This window comes from Rhincodon typus, chromosome 44 (assembly GCF_021869965.1).
Source record: "Rhincodon typus isolate 14 chromosome 44, sRhiTyp1.1, whole genome shotgun sequence".
NCBI lineage: Eukaryota > Metazoa > Chordata > Chondrichthyes > Orectolobiformes > Rhincodontidae > Rhincodon > Rhincodon typus.
In genome coordinates, this window is record NC_063375.1 from 4,860,444 (window position 1) to 4,880,586 (window position 20,143).

The window sequence follows — 20,143 nt, forward strand, 5'->3', positions numbered from 1 at the left end:
CTGAGGTATTACAGCACTGTCAGTGGTTTAGAACTGTGGGAATGCTTCCTTGTCATATGGTCAGTACTGAGCAGGTGCCTTCAAATCATATGTTCAGTCCCGATAGAATGCCTCATCATCAGGATTCATTACTGAGTCAGTGCTTGATTGTCAAGTGTACAGTGCAGAGGGTGTGCATCATTGTCAGAGGGTCAATACAGAGGCAGTACCTGATTGTATGGGGGTCAGATCGGAGTGTGCCACATGCTTAGGTGGTCAGTTCTGTGGTAGTGAAGCACTCTCAGTGGGTCAGTTCTGAGGCATTGCCTCATTGTCAGAGGGTCATTACTGAGGCACTGTCTTATTGTCAGATTTTAAGAATTGAAGGGGTCGAACACATTTAGATGACCTGTACGGAGGTATTGCAGTTCTATCCGAAGGTTAGTCCTGAGGGACTGCCTCGTTGTCAGCAGGTCAATTTGGAGGAAGTGCTTCACTGTCAGAGCATTGGTACTTAGCGAGTACCTCATTGTGAGAGTCAGAATCGAGGGAGTGCTCACGTTTTAGACAGTCAGTACATGTAGTCAGCACTGTCAGTGGGTGAGTACGAAGAGTCCATTCTGAAGCAGTGCCTCAATGTAATGGGATCAGAATGGATGGAGGGCCACGTGATGAGCGGTTTATCCCTAAGGAATGGAAGCACTGTCAGATCTCATTGCCGAGATATGGAGGTGTCGATACTGGACTGAACGAGGAGTGAGGCTCCAAAAGCTTGTGTTTTCAAATAAACCTGTTGGACTATAACCTGATGTCGTATGACTTCAGACCTCGTTGCCATAGCGTCAGAAATGTGGGAGTGCATTATAGTCACTGGGTCAGTACTGAGGGAGTGCCTCATAGTCAGAGGGTCAATATTGTGGCAGTGCTTCATTGAAATGGGGTCAGGATTGACGGTGTGCCTCACGATTACACAGTCAGTACTGGGAAGTGCAGCTCCGTCAGAGAATCAGTTCTGAGGTAGGACTGGAATGTCAGTCCAGAGGCTCACTGGTCTACAGTTCCCTGGCTCTGCCTCAGCCTCAGTATTGACCCTCTGACAATTTTGCACTCCCACTGATCTTACACTGCAACAGTGCTGAAATGCCACAGTACTGATACTCTCATCAGAATCAAAGAAACTTCACAGTGTAAAACAGGACAGTAAGCCCAAGTACACACTGACCCTCCAAAGCGCATCTGACCTATCCCCTTAACCTATCCCTGTAACCCTGCATTTCCCGTCTGAGAATAAGGATCTCCCTCAGTATTCTCACATGATGCTTTCCCTCTGAATGGACTCTTTGACAATGAAGCACGCCCTCAGGAATGAATCTCTGCGAAGACACTCTCTCAGTATTGACCTCTGATCATGAGTCTCTCGCTCTGTACTGGCCCCCTGACAATTCTGATCCCATTACAAAGAGGTACTGCCTCACCAATGACCCTCTGACAAAGGAACAGTGTGTCAGAACTGACCATCTGACATAGACGCAATCCTTCAGTCTGACCCTCTCTCACTGTTGCAGAAGTGATCTTTTGCTAATGAAGTACTGCCTGGGATCTGACCCTCACAGAGCTGAAATACCTCAGTACTTACCGTCAGTCTGTGGCAAACCCGCCATTCTGACACCATTACACTGAAGCACAGCCTCAGTGCTGACCCACTGACAAAGAGACTCTGTCTCAGAACTGACCAGCTGACAATATGCCAGTGCCCGAGGTACTGACACAATAATAATGAAGACCTGCCTCAGGACTGTCCCTCGAAATGTGAGGTCGCCCTCAATTCTGACGACCTTACAATGAGGCACTGCCCCATTTCTGACCCCTGCATAATTAGGAACTCGCTCTGTCTGACAGTAATGCACTCCTGCAGTCGTGACTCTCTGACAATGAAGCACTCCATCTGTACTGAAGCTCTGACAGTGCTTCAATCCCTCAGTAATGCCCCTCTGACAATGTAACAGTCCATCAGTTCTGACACTGTCACAGTGCTGCAATGTCTTAGTGACCCTGTAATCGTTTCGCACAACCTCACTTTTGATGCCTTTATCGTGAGGCAATGCCTCAGCACTGATCCTCTTATATAGCTGGAATACCTTAGCACTGAGCCTCTCTGTGCAGCAAACCCTCAATTCCCACACCGTTACACTGAGGAACTGCCTCAGAACACAAACTCTGACAATGAGTCATTCGCATACGATGAACCCTCTGCCAAATGAACAATGCCTCAGAACTGACACACTGACAACAAGGCAGTCCCTTCGTACTGACCCGCTGATCATAATGTCACAGTCATGACCCTCTAATTGTGTGGCGTCCCTTCAATTCGGACACCTTTCGAAAGAAGCACTGCATCTGTATTGATGCTGTGACAGTGCTTCAATAGCTCAGTGCTGACCCGCTAATCATGGAGCCATCCCACAATTCTGATCCCTTTACATAGATCAATCCGCACCCTCTGACTGTACCAGATTATCTCAGTACAGGTCCTGCAAACGTGTTGCCCTCCTTTATTTCTCGCCCCATTATATTGAGACTGTGCACCCCACTGGACCCTCTAACAGTGAGACAGTCCCTCAGCAGTGACACTACTGTGAAGCACTGTCACTGACCCTCTGACAATGAGGCTGTCAATTCTGACCCATTTCCATGTGGCACTGCATGAGTATTGACCATTGAGGCACTTCCTCAGTAGTTACCTTCAGACAGGTTAGGGTTAAGGCCAGGTGAGGGTCAGGGTGGGGCTCGGGTTAGGGTTAGGGCTGAGGCTAGAGTTAGAGTTGAGGTCAGGGTTGAGGCTGCAGTTGGCGGCTGGGACCAGGACCGGGACAAGCTCAGTCGGTGTAGGTGGGAAGGGGGAGGGGTTGGTTGGATGGCCGAGGGCCGGGGCACAGGACAGTCGGGGCCAGGAGAGGGACAGGCTGGCATTAGTGCAAAGGATGGGGGCCGGGTCAGACTGATGCTGGGGTTAGAGTTAGGTCGGGGCTCGGGTCTGGGACAGACAGGGGTTAGGGTCGGGGATGCAGGCTGGGTGCTTGGACCCTAACCGGGTCGTGGTCGGGGTCAGGCTCAGGGCCGTGATTGGGGTTAGGGTCAGGGTCACGGCTGCGACAGGCTGCGGGGGAGTGTTGGGCCGGGGGTCGCTGATGGCTGGGTTTGGGTCTCGGTCTGGGTCTAGGTCGCTTGCATCTGGGCAGAGTGGGGTAGGGTCGGGGCTGGGTGAATGGGCCGGGGCCGCGACAGGCTTCGGGCCGAATGCTGGGGGTTATGGTCGGTGTCCGGTGGCCGCAGACGGGACAGTCTGGGGTTAGGGTTGGGGTCAGGGACTGGGGGCCGCGGCCGGGACAGCCTGAGGTTAGGGTTCGGGTCGGGGACTGGGGGTCGCGGCCTGGACAGTCTGGGGTTTGGGTTGTTGTCAGGGACAAGCTGCGGCAGAGTCGAGGCTGCGACAGGCTGGTGGCTGTGGTCTGGTTTAGGGTTAGGGCGAGGACGGGACTGAAGGCTATATTGTGGGGTCAGTGCGTAGGGCCGAGGCGAAGGCTATGTTTACGGTGATGGTCTGGTCTGGGGCCCTGGATTGGATAGGGCTGGGCCGGGCTGGGCTGGGGGTATGGGATCAGGTTTAGAGTGAGGGTCCAGGTTGGTGCGAAGGTTTTGGTTAGGTTTGAGGCCAGGGTCGGAGGCCTGAGGCTAAGGCTAGGTTTACGGTGATGGTCTGGGCTGGGACTCCGGATTGTGTCGGGCTGGACTAGGCCAGGGCTGCGACAGGCTGTCAGCCAGGATTCGGCTGGGGACTTAAGGCTCTGGTCTGGGGTCAGGGGCCAGGTTTAGGGTTAGGATTGGGGTTAAGTTTTTGGTTAGGTTTGGAGCCGGGACAGGCGAGGGTGGGGGTGGGTGTGGGGGTCATGGGTTCTGGACCAGGACAGGCTGGTATTCATGTCGTGGGCTGGGGACCGCGGCAGGGTCTGGAGCAGTCTGCGGTTAGGGCCGGGAGCCGGGACAGGCTGTGGGCCGGGGTTAGGGTCAGTTCTGGGATTGGCTGGGGACGGAGGCTGTGGCCGGGACAACACCCAGTAAAGAAACAATCAAAGTGAGAGCCCGCTGTAAATAAAGTGTAATGTATAGAGCTACCTGTAAATAAACCCTGTAAATCCTCCCTAAAATCCCCCTGAACCCTCTAACAGACGAATGCAAAAACCCCTTTAAAACACAGAGCATCCAGTTAATGGAAGCTAAAACACAAGTCCCACTTTAAATCAACACCAAATAACAGAGCCCCCAGTAAAACACTGCGAGACAGTCAGATTCAGATAGTACCTCATAGTCAGCAAGTCAGATCTGAGGCAGTGCCTGTTTGTCAGACTGTCAGTAATGTGGAAGCGCAGTGTTGTCTGACAGTCATTACTGAGGCAGCGCCACACTGATTGCAGGATCAGTCCTGAGGGAGTACCACGCGAATAGAGGATCAAATCTGGGTTATTGCAGCACTGAGAGGGTTGGAGTGAGATATCACCTCAGTGTCGGCAGTGTACTGAAGTTCAGAGGAACGGTGTCCAGACCTGAAACGTTAACTCTGTTATCTCCTTCACAGATGTTGCCAGACCTGCTGAGCTTTTCCAGCAAACCAGACTGCCCTGGTCGACGCATTGTCTCCGCCTGCTCCTGCCCAACCGAACTTATCTCCACCTATCTTGACTCCATTTTCTCCCCCTTGGTCCAGCAACTCCCTAACTACGTCCTTGACATCACTCACGCCCTCCACCGACTCCAGAACTTCCAAAACCCGGTCCCCAACGCCTCATCTTTACCATGGACGTCCAGTCCCTATGCACCTGCATTCCCCATACGGACGGCCTAAATGCCCTCCGCTTCTTCCTGTCCCGCAGGCCCGACCAGTCCCCCTCCACTGACATCCTCATCAGCTTAGCAGAGCTCGTCCTCACCCTCAACAAATTCTCTTTCAATTCCTCCCACTTCCTACAGACATTTGGGCGGCCATGAGTACCAGCATGGGCCCAAGCAATGCCTGCCTCTTTGTAGGTTGCATGGAACAATCCCTCTTCCGGAGCTACACTGGCCCTAAACCCCACCTCTTCCTCTGTTGCATTGATGACTGTATCGGCGCCGTCTCGTGCTCCCACGAGGAGCTCGAACAGTTCATCCACTTCACCCACACCTTCCACCCCAACTTTAAGTTCACCTGGACCATCTCTAATACCTCTCTCTCGTTCCTGGACCTCTCTCTGTTTCCATCTCTGGCAACCACCTAGAATCTGATATCCATTTCTCGCTCACCGACTCCCAAAGCTACGCAGAATACACTTCATCCAACCCACCTTCCTGCAAAAATGCCATCCCCTGTACCCAAAACCTTCACCTCCGCCGCATCTGCTCCCAGGATGATGCATTCCACTCCCGTACATCTCAGATGTCCTCGTTTTTCAAGGACTGCAACTTCCCCACCTCAGTGGTCGAGAACGCCCTCGACCGTGTCTCCCGCATTTCCCACAACACATCCCTCACACCCACTCCCCGCAATAACAACCAAAACAGAATCCCCCTCGTCCTCACGTACCAGCTCACCAACCTCCTGATCCAACGCATCATCTTCCGACACTTCCGCTATCTGCAATCCGACCCACCACCGAAGACATTTTTCCCTCCCCACCCTTATCTGCTTTCTGGATGGACCACACTGTCCGTGACTCCCTTGTCCGCCCCACACTCCCCTCCAGCCCGACCACACCCGGCACTTTTCCCTGCAACCGCAGGAAGTGCTACACCTGCCCCTATACCTCCCCGCTCACTCCCATCCCAGGCCCCAAGAAGACTGTCCACATCGAGCAGATGTTGACCTGCACATCTACTAATGTGGTATACTGCATCCGCTGTTCCCGCTGTGGCCGCCTCTCCATCAGGGAAACCAAGCGAAGGCTTGGGGACCGCTTTGGAGAACACCTACGCTCGTTTGCACGAAACAACTGCACCTCCCAGTCATGAACCATTTCAACGCACCCTCCCATTCCTCAGACGACATATCCACTCTGGGCCTCCTGCAGTGCCACAACGATGCCACCCGAAGGTTGCTGGAACAGCAAATCATATTCCGCTTGGGAACACTGCAGCCCAATGGTATCAATGTGGAGTTCACAAGCTTCAAAATCTCCCCTCCCCCTACTGCATCCCAAAACCAGCCCAGTTCGTCCCCGCCTCCCTAACCTGTCCTTCCTCCCACCTATCCCCTCCTCTCACTTCAAGCGCCACCCCCATTTCCGACCTACTAACCTCATCACTCCCCCTTGACCTGTCCGTTCTCCCTGGACTGACCTATCTCCTCCCTAACTACCCACCTACACTCACCTTTACTGGCTCCATCCCCGCCTCTTTGACCTGTCTGTCTCCTCTCCACCTATCTTCTCCATTTTCTATCAGTCTCCACCTCTCTCCCTATTTATTTCAGAACCTCCTTCACCTCCCCCATTTCTGAAGAAGGATCTCGGCCCGAAACGTCAGCCTTCCTGCTCCTCTGATGCTTGGCCTGCTGTGTTCTTCCAGCTCTACACCTTGTTATCTCAGATTCTCCAGCATCTGCAGTTCCTACTATCTCTGCTAATGCAGAAAACTTTTTTGATGTCCTGCAAGCAATTCAAGTCCTGGGAGACGGTTGCTGAGGGCTCACTAATATTATGCTCTTTCATAGCTTCGGTTGACACGATGGTATTGTTCTGAATAGATTAGAAAATTAACACATACTCTGGGATAGACTCTGGTGTAGACACGGGTTTGGCAATTGTTAGCAAAATAAGGCGGTGAGGATTAAAACTGTGAAAAGGAAGTACATGGGGTGGAAGGAGCATTTTAATTTAGTCTCCCTTTAATAGTGAAAAGTATGACAAGATCGCAGTTTTATGAATGAATGAAATGCGGTAATAGTAAACATAGTGCACGAGTAAGTGATCAGTAAAGCTATGAATGAATGAGAGCGCGAGAGTGGTAATATGGAGGGCTTGTGGGTGCATTGGTAGAGATGAACTTTCTTACAGCAGTAAAGAGGCTTGCACTCGTAATTATTTACGAAAATTCACTGGACTCTGGGGTGGTTCCCGCAGATTGGAATACAGCCAATGTGACGCCACTGTTTAAAAAAGCAAGTAGACAAAAAGCAGGTAACTACAGGCCAGGTAGCCTAACGTCGGTTGTGGGGAAAATGCTTGAATCTATCATTAAGGAAGATAATAGCAAGACAACTGGATATAAATTGTCCCTTTGGGAACACCCAGCATGGGTTCATGAAGAGTAGGTCATGTTTAACTAACTTTAGGAATTCTTTGAGGACATTACTTGAATGGTGGACAGTGGGGACCCTGTGGATGTCGTGTATCTGGATTTCCAGAAGGCATTTGACAAGGTGCCACACCAAAGGCTGCTACATACGATAAAGTCGCACGATATTACAGGTAATGTATTGGCATGGATAGAGGATGATTGACGAGTGGAAAGGAAAGAGTCGGGCTAAATGGGTGTTTTTTTCTGGTTGGCGGTCAGTGGCTAGTGGTGTGCCTCAGGGATCAGTGTTGGGACTGCAATTGTTTACAGTTTACATAGATGATTTGGAGTTGGGGACTAAGTGTGGTGTGTCGAAATTTGCCATTGACACTGCGATGAGCGGTAGAGCAAAGTATGCAGGAGATACTGAAAGTCTGCAGAGGGATATATAGTCTAATTGACTGGGCAAAGGTCTGGCAGATGGAGTACAATGTCGATAAATGTGAGGTCATCCATTTTGTTAGGAATAACAACAAAATAGACTATGGTTTAAATGGTAAAAAAAATGCAGCATGCTGCTGTGCAGAGGGACTTGGGTGTCCTTATGCATGAATCGCTAAAAGTAGTATTGTAGTTTCAGCAGGTAATTAAAAAGGCAAATAGAATTTTGTCTGTCATTGCTGGAGGGATGGAGTTTATAAACAGGGAGGTAATGATGCAGGTGTATAGAGTCCTGGTGAGGTCGCACTTGGAGTACTATGTGCAGTTTTGGTCTCCTTACTAGAGAATACTAGCACTCGACGGGGTGCAGAGGAGATTCACTCGTTTGATTCTAGAGTTGAGAGGGTTGGAATATGAGGAGAGACTGAGTAGGCTGGGATTATACTCATTGAAATTCAGAAGAATGAGGGGAGATCTTACAGAAACATACAAGATTATGAAGGGAATAGATAAGGTGGAGGCAGGAAGGTTGTTTCCACTCGCAGGTGAAACTAGGACTCGGGGGCATAGCCTCAAAATAAAAGGAAGCAGATGTAGGACTGAGGACAGGAGGAACTTCTGCACCCAAACGCTTGTGAATCTGTGAAATTTCCTGCCCAGTTAAGCGGTTGAAGCTACCTCGCTGCATGTTTTTAAGGCAAGACTCGATAAATTTATTAACAGTAAAAGAATTAAGGTTTATGGTGAGCGGGCGGGTAAGTGGAGCTGAGTCTCAAAAAGATCTGCCATGAACTTATTGTACACGGGGGCAGGCTCGGGAGGCCAGGTGGCCTACTCCTGCTCTTAGTTCTTACGTTCTTATGTTATAATATTATAGTGCCTCACAAAAACCACAGAAAAGGATATTTTAAGACGATTGACCCTGTATTACCAAAGACGCGCGAGCCAGAGGTTCTGAGGAAGGATCACCGGACCCGAAACGTTATCTCTGTTTTTTTTCCTCACAGATGCTGCCTGACTTGCTGAGTTTTTCCAGCAACCTTGTGTTTTTTCCTGATTTGCAGCATCCGCAGTTCTTCCGGTTTTTATTATGTATTTTTGGTATTTAATTACAGGGGGTGCTTTATTTATAGCGAGCTCTGTCTTTCAGCGTTTATTTGTAAGGGGCCCTATTTTACAGATAATTTACAGGTCGGCTCGATGTTGGGGTGTATTGCCAGGTGATCTGTGTTGTCGACTTTATTTCGTGGGAGACCTGTGTTTTACATTCTACTTCCTAGGGCATCTGTTTTCGATGTCATTTAAAGGGGTCTATGTATTTGAGGGCATAATTACAGGGGGTTCTGTTTTAGGGATTATTTGAATTGAGCTCCTTGTTTTCCTGGTTATTGAAAGGGGTCTCTTTCTGAGGGCTTGTTTACAGGCGTCTCTGAGGGTTTATTTACCGGAGGCACAGTTTTAGGGAGGATTTGCAGGGTGCACTGTGTTTCAGGGTTTATTTACAAGTAGCTCTATATTTGACATGTAATTTACATGGGGCTCTGTCTTTTATTGTTTCTTACTGGGGGCTGTGTTTTACATTTTACTTCCTGAGGAACCTTTCTTAGGTTATATGCAAAGGGGTCTCTGTGCTTGAGAGTGTAGTTAGAGGTAGCTCTGTTTTTATCATTTGTTTAAATGACGCTCTGCGTCGGAATTTATTTACAGAATGTTTTGCGTTTCAGGCTTCATTGTACATAAACCCTAAAACACAAACATCCCTGTAAACGAAGCTCTGTGTTTCAGGGTTCATTTACAGGGGGTTATGTGCCGGGAGCTCTGTGGTTTATATTTTACTTCGTGAGGGACCTTTCTTCGTGTTTATTTAAAGGGTTTCTGTGCTTGACAGTGTATTTACAGGAGCCTTTTTTTTAACCGTTTGTTTAAATGAGGCTCTGCGTCGGAGATTATTTCGAGGAGGCATTGTGTTTCAGGGTTCATTTACAGGGATGTCCTTGTTTTTGGGTGTGCGTACACGATGCTGTGTGTTTTTGGGATTATTTATAGTGAGGTCCGTGTTTTACAGGTTATTGAAAGGCGCCTCTGTTTTAGGGTTTGTTTGCAGGAGGCTGTTTATTTATAGGTAGCTTTGTCTTTTTAGGGTTATTTATAAGGGGCCCTGTCTTACGGATAATTAAAGGTGCTCAGTGTTTTCGGATTTATTTCGAAGGAGCCCTGTGTTTCACCTTATAATTCAAGGGCAATGTGTGTCAGAGTTCATTTGAAGGGGTCTGTGTATTTGAGCGTATAATTACAGGGGGCTCTGTTGAAGTTTGTTTAAATAGGACTCTGTGTTTTATGGGTTACTTACAGTCAAGTCCGCGTTTTACGGGTTATTGAAAGGGATCTCTGTGTTTGAGGGCATCTGTGCGGGCAGCTCTGTGTTGGAGGGCCAGGAGTACGGCTGAAGCTGGTTTCGGTTTGAGCCTGAGGCTGTGGTTGGTGTTGAATGAGACTAGCGTTAGGGCTGAGTGTTATGGTTTGTGTTAGGCTTTTGGCTGAAGTTAGGCTTCGGGCTTACGCGAGGGTTAGCATTAGGGCTGAATCAAGGGTTAAGGTTCGGGATATTTCTGAGAGTAGGGAGAAAGAAAGCAGCTTCACACAGAGCCGGAGGGAGAGCAACTGCGTATTCTACGGGAGACTCGGGATGTATTGTAAACTTAACAGGTCAAATAGTATTACAGACTCATATTATCCCATTATCAGGATGCACTGCCACAGAAGTGACCCGCTGACAATGAGGAATTTGCTTGGTCCAGGCAAGTATTGAAGCACTGTCAGAGGGACAGAACTGCTGGAGAGCATTATAATGAGAGAGTCAATACTGAGGTAGCGCCTCGTTGTAAGAGGGTCAGAACTGAGGAAGTGCCTCACACTTATAGGGTCTGTAATGAGGTAATGCAGCAGTACCAGAGAGTCAGAACTGTTGGGGTGCATTATTGTGAGACGGTCAATGCTGAGGTAGTGCCTTATTCTCAATGGGATAGACTTGTGGGAGTGCCACACGATTGCAGCACTGTGACAATGTCAGACTGACGCATTCCCTCAGTGTCAGATAATCAGTACAGTAAGAGCTTCAGTACTGAAGCAGTGCCTCATTGTCAAATGGTCCGCACTGAGGTATTGCAGCAGTGTCAGTGGGTCAGAACTGTGAGAGTGTATCAGTCATAGGGTCAAGACTGAGGTTGAGCCTTATTCTAATTTCTTACTGGGGGAGTGCTACATAACTAAATTACATAATTTTTAAAAATGAGGCATCAGCTGAATGTGATCCACTGACAATTGTGCACTCCTTCAGTACTGACACTACAACATAGAGCGACAGCCGCAAGCGGACCCACTGACGATGAAGCATTCTCTCCGGACAATAATCTTTAATTGTCAATTAATGTGTAATACTATTTGACCTGTTAAGTTTACAATACATCCCGAGTCTCCTGAAGAATACGCAGTTGCTCTCCCTCTGGTTCTGTCTCTGGGTATGCGAAGCTGCTTTCTTTCTCCCTGCCCCCAGAAATAACCTTATCCCAAACCTTAATCCGAGATTCAGCCCGAACGCTAACCCTTGTGTAAGCTCTGAGCCTAACCTCAGGCCAAACCCGAACCCTAACCTTCGCCTCAGGCCTAACACAAACCATAACCCTCATCTCCAGCGCTGACTATAACCTCACCTCTAACGCTAGCCTCAGCCCTGCACAAAAGCCCTCAACCATCAAGCCCCCTGTAAATATACCCTCAGAAAACCCTTTCGAAAGTCCGTAAAATGCGGAGCTTACAGTAAATAACCCGTAATACACAGAGCCCCATTTAAACCAATCTTAAAAACAAAGCCCCCTGTAATTATACCCTCAAATACACGAACGCATTTAAATGAACTCTAACACACGTCACCCAGGAAGTAGAAGATAAAACACAGGGCTCCCTCGAAATAAATACGAAAACACTGAGCACTTCTAATTACACCCACACTCAGCCCACCTGCAAATTATCCGTAAGACAGGGCCCCTTACAAATAAACTTTGAAAAGGTAGCCGTACCTATAAATAACAGTCCCCGGTAAATAAACCCGAAGACAGAGACGCCTTTCAGTAACCTGTAAAACACAGATGACTATGAATAATCCCTAAAACACAGAGTATCGTTTACAGATACCCTAAAACACAGACTTCCATGGAAATGAACTCTGAAACTCACAGCCTCCTGTATATATTCTCCGATGCAGAGTCTCATTTGAAAAAATGCTAAAAACAGAGCCCCCTGTAAACACACCCTTAAGCACAGAGACCGCGTTACATATAACTGAAGAAAGCTCCCTCAGGAAATAAACTGTAAAAGACACAGCTCCCAGTAAGAATCCATAAAAGACCGAGTCCCCTGTAAATTAAGTGTAAAATATAGAGCTCCCAGTAAATTAACCCTGAAACATTGCCCCCTGCAAATCCTCCCTAAAACTAAGCCTCCTGTAAATAAACTCTCAGAGGCGACCATAAAACACAGAGCCTCCAACTAAAAAAGCCTAAATCATAAGCCCACTGTAAATCAACACTAAATAACACAGCCCCAAGCACAGCACGGCGAATTGTTCGGATTGAGATAGTACATCATAATCTGAGGCAATGCCTGTTTGACAAAGAGTGAGTAATGGGGAGGTTTTGTGTCGTCTGATGGTCATTGTTGAGGTAGCGCCTCATTGTAATAGGGTCAGAATTGAGGGAGCGCCTCATTGTACTCGGGTCAGGACTGAGGGAGAGCCTCATTGCACGAGGTCAGGACTGAGGGAGAGCCTCATTGTCAGCGGGTCAGGACTGAGGGAGCGCCTCATTGTCAGCGGGTCAGGACTGAGGGAGCGCCTCATTGTCAGCAGGTCAGGACTGAGGGAGAGCCTCATTGTCAGCGTGTCAGGACTGAGGGAGCGCCTTATTGTCAGCGGGTCAGGACTGTGGGAGTGCCTCATTGTCAGCGGGACAGGACTTGGGGAGGGCCTCATTGTCAGCTGGTCAGGACTGAGTGAGCGCCTCATTGTCAGCGGGTCAGGACTGAGGGAGCGTCTCATTGTACTAGGGTCAGGACTGAGGGAGCGCCACATTGTCAGCGGGTCAGGACTGAGGGAGCGCCTCATTGTCAGCAGGTCAGGTCTGGGGGAGAGTCTCATTGTCAGCTGGTCAGGACTGAGGGAGCGCCTCATCGTCAGAGGGTCAGGACGAGGTATTTGAAGAAGGGCAATGAAGGGTTTGGGTCCTTTTATTCTTTTAAAGTTAGAAAATGCCAGCAAGTTATCAACCCTATATGATTTGACTGGGTTGGGAATTACTTAATGACAGCAGAAAGTTTAGTAGCCTGATTACCGTGGCTGGCTCTTGAGATTTCTCTATTGCCGGTTTAGTCATTCTTTCACTCAATTTCACGCAAGCGCTATTTTGAGAGTAGCTTTCTAAAAGGAAAGCGGACCCTATTCAGTATGTATCTAAAAGAGATGTGGCAACGCAGAAAACTTGTTTGATGTCCCGCAAGATATTCAAGTCCTGTGAGACGTTTGTTGAGGGCTGATTCATATTATAATTTTTCATAGTTTCGGGTGACATGATGGATGGGATCGTATTGTTCTGAATAGATTAGAAAATTAACACATACTCAGGGAATGACTCTGATGTAGACACAAGTTTGGACACTGTTCGCAACAAGGATTCAAACTGTGAAAAAGCAGTAATGGGGTGGAAGGAACAATTCAATTTCGTCTCCCTTTATTAGTGAAAAGTACGGCAAGATGGCAGTTTTATGAATGAATGAATGAAATGCGGTAATAGGAAACAAAGTACGCTAATGAGTGGTCAGTAAAGCTATGAATGAATGAGAGCGCGAGAGTGGTCATATGGAGCGCTTGTGGGTGCATCGGTAAAGAGGACCTTTAGTACAACAGTAAAGAGGCTTATGATATACTGTCATACAAAAACCACAGAAAAGGATATTTTAAGGTGATTGACCCTGTATTACGAAAGACATGCCAGTCAGACTCCGGAAGCCTTGTTAAGTGCTAACCGATGTAATTAAACATGGCAGACCACAGGATATTCAAGGGCAAAGGTTATAAGATAAGCAAGAGACAACATGAGCGAACGGGTACCGCGTGTTTGAATCCGACTGGTAAATATGTGATACACAACCATTTGATCTAACTGACTGCCTAGTTAATTGAAAACCGAAGGAACTGCAGATGCTGTAAATCAGGAACAAAAACAAAATTGCTGGAACAGCTCAGCAGGTCTGGCAGCATTTGTAAAGGCCAAAACAGTTAACGTTTCGGGTTTGTGCACAGGGTGCTTTGGTTTTGGATTATTTACGGGGGGCTCTGTTTTCGGGTTTCATTACAGAGGTCTCTGTGTTTTACGGTTTCTAACTGGGTTCTCTGTCTTTTACATTTTACTTCCCAAGGGACCTTTCTTAGGTTATATTTAAAGGGGTCTCTGTGCTTGAGTGCATTTAAAGCGGGCTCAATTTCGCGTTTGTTTAAACGAGATTCAGCGTCGGAGATTGCGCACAGAAGGCTTTGTGTTTCACGGTTCATTTACAGGGATGTCTATGTTTCAGGAATTATTTATAGCGAACTCCGTGTTTTACAATTAATTGAAAGGGGTCTCTGTCTTCGGGTTTCTGTACTGGAGGCTCGATGTCTTTGGTTAGGAGTAGGGCTGAAGCGAGGTTCTGTTTAGGACTAAGGCTATGGTTGGTGTAGGGATAAGTTTGCGTTATAGGGCTGAGGGGAGGTGTTAGGGCTAAGGCTAGTGTTAGAGGTAAGGTTAGGATCAGCGTTGGGACTGAGGGTTATGGTTTGGGTTAGGCCTGTGGTTAGGATTTGGGCTGAGGTTGGACTTAGGGCTCACATGAGGGTTAGCGTTCGGGCTGAATCTAGGGTTAGGGTTACGGCCAGCTTTATTTCTGAGGGTAGTATGGAAGAAAGCAGCTTCGCATACCCAGAGGCAGAGCGAGAGGGAGAGCAAATGCGTATTCTACAGGAGACACGGGAAGTATTGTAAACTTAACAGGTCAAATAATATTACAGATTAGTTTACAATTAAAGATTATTGTCCTGAGGGAATGCCTCACTGTCAGAGGGTCTGCCTGAGGCTGTCCCACTTTGTTGTAGGTCAGTCCTGAAGGAGTGCAACATTGTCAGAGGATGAAATTCAAAACTTTACCATTTACTGTATAAATCCTACCTTGGTTTGACATTCCAAAGTGCACACCTGTATCTGTATACAATTGTATTTACAAATCCTCAGCCCACTTCCCCATCTGGTCGAGAAGCCTCTGTAAATTTTGATAACCTTCTTTGCTATCAATGACATCACCTACTTTTGCATTATCCACAAACTTACTCATCATGCCTTGTACATTCACATCCAGATGAGTCACATATGTAACAAATAAAAAAGGTCCCAGCACTGACCCCTGTGGCACACAACTGCTGCAATACCTCCAGTGTGGACCCTCTGACAATGAGGCACTTCTTCAGTAGTGAAGCTCTGACAGTACTGACTATCTGATAATCAAGCACTCCCTCAGTCTGACATTCTCACAGTGCTGCAATCTTGTAGCACTCCAACAAGTCCGACCTCTTTAGAATGAGACACTGCCTCAAGATTAACCCTCTCACAATAATGCACCCAACAGTTCTGACCCTCTGGTGGTGCTGCATTACCTCAATACAGTCCCTATACATGTGAGGCACTTCCTCAGTTCTCACCCGCTAACAATGAGGCACGACCTCATTACTGACTCTCTGACTCTGCAGCAGTTCTATCCCTCTGACAGTGCTTCAGTACTGACCTGGAACAGCTAACAGGGTCTAATTTTCCTCATTGATAGTAGGAACTGCAGGTGCTGGAGAATCTGAGATAACAAGCTGTAGAGCTGGATGAACACAGCAGTCCAAGCAGCGGAGGAGCAGGAAGGCTGAAGTTTCGGGCCCAGACCCCTCTTCAGAAATGGGGGAGGGGAAGGAGGTTCTGAAATAAATCGGGAGAGAGGTGGAGGTGGATAGAAAATGGATAGAGGCGAAGATAGGTGGATAGGAAACAGACAGGTCAAAGATGCGAGGATGGAGCCAGTAAAGGTTAGTGTAGGTAGGGAGTTAGGGAGGAGATAGGTTCGTCCAGGGAGGACGGACAGGTCAAGGGGGCGGGATGAGGTTAGTAGGTAGGAAACGGGGGTGGCGCTTGAAGTGGGAGGAGAGGATAGGTGGGAGGATTAACTGATTAGGGTTGCGAGAACGAGCTGGACTGGTTTAATGGATGCAGTAGCGGGAGGGGAGATTTTCAAGCTTGTGAAGTCCACATTGATATCATTGGGCTGCAGGGTTCACAAGGGAAATATGAGTTGTTGTTCCAGCAACCTTCGGGTGGCATCATTGTGCCACTGCAGGAGGCCCAGGATGGACATGTCGTTTCAGGAATGGGAGGGGATGGCATTATTGCAGGAAGGTGGGTGGGAGGAGGTGTATTCTAGGTAGCTGTGGGAGTCGCTGGGCTTGAAATGGATATCAGTTTCCAGGTGGTTGCCAGAGATGGAAACAGAGAGGTCCAGGAACTGGAGAGAGGTATTAGAGATGGTCCAGGTGAACTTAAGGTTGGGGTGGAAGATGTTGGTGAAGTGGATGTACTGTTCGAGCTCCTCGTGGGAACACGAGGCGGCGCTGATAAAGTCATTCTTGCAAGTGAAGAAGAGGTGGGGTTTAGGGCCAGTGTGGCTACGGAAGCGGGATTGTTTCACGTAACCGACAAAGAGGCAGTCATAGCTTTAGCCCATGCGGGTATCCATGGCCGCCCCCTTTGTCTGTAGGAAGTGGGAGGAACTGAAATAGAAATTGTTGATGGTGAGGAAGAGTTTGGCTGAGCGGATGAGGGTGTCAGTGGAGGGGGACTGGTCGGGCCTGAGGGACAGGAAGAAGGGAAGATGGCCTTTAGGCCATCTGTTTGGGGAATGCAGGTGTATAGGGACTGGACGTCCATGGGAAAGATTAGGTGTTGGGGACCGGGGAATTGGAAGTTCTGGAGGAGATGGAGGGCGTGGGTGGTGTCAAGGACGTAGGTAGGGTGTTCCTGGACCAAGGGGGAGAAAATGGAGTCAAGATAGGTGGAGATCAGTTCGGTGGGGCAGGAGCAGGCGGAGACAATGGGTCGACCAGGGCAGTCAGGTTTGATGGAAAAGCTCAGCAGGTCTGGCAACATCTGTGAACTGGAAAATAGAGTTAACGTTTCAGGTCCGGAAGCACTTTCTCAGAACTTCAGTACACTGCCGACACTGAGGTGCTAGCTCACTCCAACACTCTCAGTGCTACAATGACCCAGATTTGATCCTCTATTCGCGTGGCACTCCCTCAAGACTGATCCTGTAATCGTGTGGCGCTGCCTCAGTAATGACCGTTAGACAGCACTGCGCATCCGCATTATGACTGTGTGACAAACAGGCACTGCCTCAGATCTGATTTGCTGACTATGAGTTACTATCTGAATCTGACTATCTCGCAGTGGTTTGCTGGGTTCTCTGTTATTTAGTGTTCATTTACAGTGGGCCTTGTGTTTTAGCTTTCATTAACTGGAGGCTCTGTGTTTTAGGGTTTTTTTTTGCAGTCGTCTGTTTGAGTGTTTAGGGGGATTTTAGGGAGGATTTATAGGGTTTATTTACAGGTAGCTCTATAATTTACACTTTATTTACAGCGGGCTCTGACTTTTATTGTTTCTTTACTGGGTGTAGTCCCGGCCCCAGCCTCCATCCCCAGCCTGTCCCAGCCCCGCCCCCAGCACGTGGAACTGACCCTAACCCCGGCCCGCAGCCTGTCCCGGCTCTCGGCCCTAACCACAGAATGTTCCGGACCTGTCTGCCGCCCCCAGCCCACGACACGAATCCCAGCCTGTCCTGGCCCGGAACCCAAGACCCCAACACCACCCCCACCCTCGCCTGTCCCGGCCCCAAACCTAAACAAAAACTAAGCCCCAATCCTAACCCTAAACCTGGCCCCTGACCCCAGACCCGAAGCTTCAGCCCCCAGCCGAATCCCAGCCAAGAGCCTGTCACAGCCCCGCCCCGGCCCGGCCCAAGCCAATCCGGGCCCCAGCACAGACCATCACCGTAAACCTAGCCTTAGACTCAGCCCTCCGACCCCAGCCCCAAAACTAACCGAAACCTTCGCCCCAACCTGGACCCTGACTCTAAACCCGCCCCCAGACACCAAGCCCGTCCTGGACCAGACCGGCCCGACCCAATCCAGGGCCCCAGACCAGACCATCACCGTAAAACTAGCCTTACACTCGGCTCTACGCACCGGGCGCAGACCCCAGCCTTCAGCCCCTGTCCCAGCCGTAACTCTGAACCCGGCGCCAGACCCCAGCCACCAGCCTGTCGCAGTCCCGACCCGGCCACAGCTTGTCACCAACACCAACCCTAACCCCAGACTGTCCTGGCAGCGGCCCCCCGTCCTCAACCCAAACCCTAACCCCAGACTGTCCCGGCCACAGCCACCAGACACTGACCCGAGCCCCCAGCCCTCGGCCCGAAGCCTGTCGCGGCCCCGGTCCAGGCAGCCAGCCCCGACACTACCCCATACTGCCCAGATGCCAGCGACCTAGATCCAAACCAAGACCCAGCCATCAGCGCCCAACAGCTAAACACTTCTCTGCAGCCTGTCGCAGCCCTGACACAGACACTAACCCCAAGCCCGGCTGTAAGCCTGGCCTCTTCCCCGAACCCGATCCCAACCGGGTTCAGGTCCAAGCACCCAGCTAGCAGCCCCGACCCTAACTCCTGCCTGTCCCAGACCCGAGCCCCGACCTAACTCTAACCCCAGCCCCAGCCTGGCCCGGCCCCCGTCCTTCGCCCTAATCGCAGTCTGTCCCTCTCTTGGCCCCGACTGTCCTGTGCCCCGGCCCTCGGCCATCCCACAACCCCCTCCCACCTCCCCCACTATCCCGACTGAGCTTGTCCTGGTCCTGGTCACAGCCGCCAACTACAGCTTCAACCCTGAACTCAATTCTGACCCTAGCTTCAGTACTAACACTAACCCTCGCACCACCCTGACCCTCATCTGTCCTTAACCCTAACCTATCTGAAGGTAACTACTGAGGAAGTGCCTCAATGGTCAATATTCACGCAGTGCCACAATGGAAATGGGTCAGAATTGACAGCCTCATTGTCAGAGGGTCAGTGACGTTGCTTCACAGTAGTGTCACTGCTGAGGGACTGTCTCACTGTTAGAGAGTCTAGTGGGGTACACAGTCTCAATATAATGGGGTGAGAAATAAGGGAGGGCAACACGTTTGCAGGACCTGTACTGAGATAGTCTAGTACAGACAGAGGGTGAGGATTGATCGACGGACTCTGGGTGACGGGATCAGAACTGTGGGATGGCTCCATGATTAGCAGGTCAGCACTGAGCTATTGAAACACTGTCACAGCATCAATACAGATGCAGTGCTTCTTTCGAAAGGTGTCCGAATTGAAGGGACACCACACAATTAGAGGGTCATGACTGTGATATTATGATCAGCGGCACAGTACTAAGGGACTGCCTTATTGTCAGTGTGTCAGTTCTGAGGCATTGTTCATTTGTCAGAGGGTTCGTCGTGTGGGAATGACTCATTGTCAGAGTTTGTGTTCTGAGGCAGTTCCTCAGTGTAACGGTGTGGGAATTGAGGGTTTGCTACACAGGGAGGGTCAGTGCTAAGGTATTGCAGCTGTATCAGAGGATTAGTGCTGAGGCAGTGCCTCACGATAAAGGCATCAAAACTGAGGCAGTGCGAAACGATTACAGGGTCACTAAGACATTACAGCACTGTGACAGTGTCAGAACTGATGGACTGTTTCATTGTCAGAGGGGCATTACTGAGGGATTGAAGCATTGTCAGAGGGGCATTACTGAGGGATTGAAGCACTGTCAGAGCTTCAATACAGAGGGAGTGCTTCATTTTCAGAGGGGCAGTACTGCAGTACTGCATTACTGACAGACAGAGCCAGTTCCGAAATATGCAGGGGTCATAACTGGGGCAGTGCCTCATTGTAAGGGCATCAGAATTGAGGGCGTTCGCACATTTACAGGGTCAGTCCTGAGGAAGGGCTTCATTATTATTGTGTCAGTAATAGGGCACTGGCATATTGTCAGCTGGTCAGTACTGAGACAGAGTCGCTTTGTCAGTGTGTCAGCACTGAGGCTGTGCTTCAATGTAATGGTGTCAGAATGGAGGGTTTGCCACAGACTGACGGTAAGTACTGAGGTATTTCAGCTCGATCAGGATCAGAACCCAGGCAGTACCTCATTAGCAAAAGATCAATTCTGCAGCATTGAGAGAGGGTCAGACTGAAGGAGTGCCTCCTTGTCAGATGATCA

At 49.4% G+C, this 20,143-nt stretch overlaps 1 protein-coding gene across 1 annotated transcript; it reads left to right on the forward strand.

Moving 5' to 3' along the window:
- The first annotated feature begins 16,201 nt into the window (after positions 1-16,201).
- Positions 16,202-18,389, forward strand: LOC125487754 (extensin-like). The gene is made up of 2 exons (XM_048619957.1): positions 16,202-16,244; positions 17,800-18,389. The coding sequence occupies exons 1-2, from the start codon at positions 16,202-16,204 to the stop codon at positions 18,387-18,389; spliced, it is 633 nt and encodes a 210-aa protein (XP_048475914.1).
- The last annotated feature ends 1,754 nt before the right edge of the window (positions 18,390-20,143 follow it).

Coding starts and splice junctions, on each gene's coding strand:
- LOC125487754 (XM_048619957.1), top strand. CDS start 16,202: ATGTCGTTTCAGGAATGGGAGGGGATGGCATTATTGCAGGAAG. Junction 16,245..17,799: donor GATGGCATTATTGCAGGAAG/GTGGGTGGGAGG, acceptor CCAGACCCGAAG/CTTCAGCCCCCAGCCGAATC.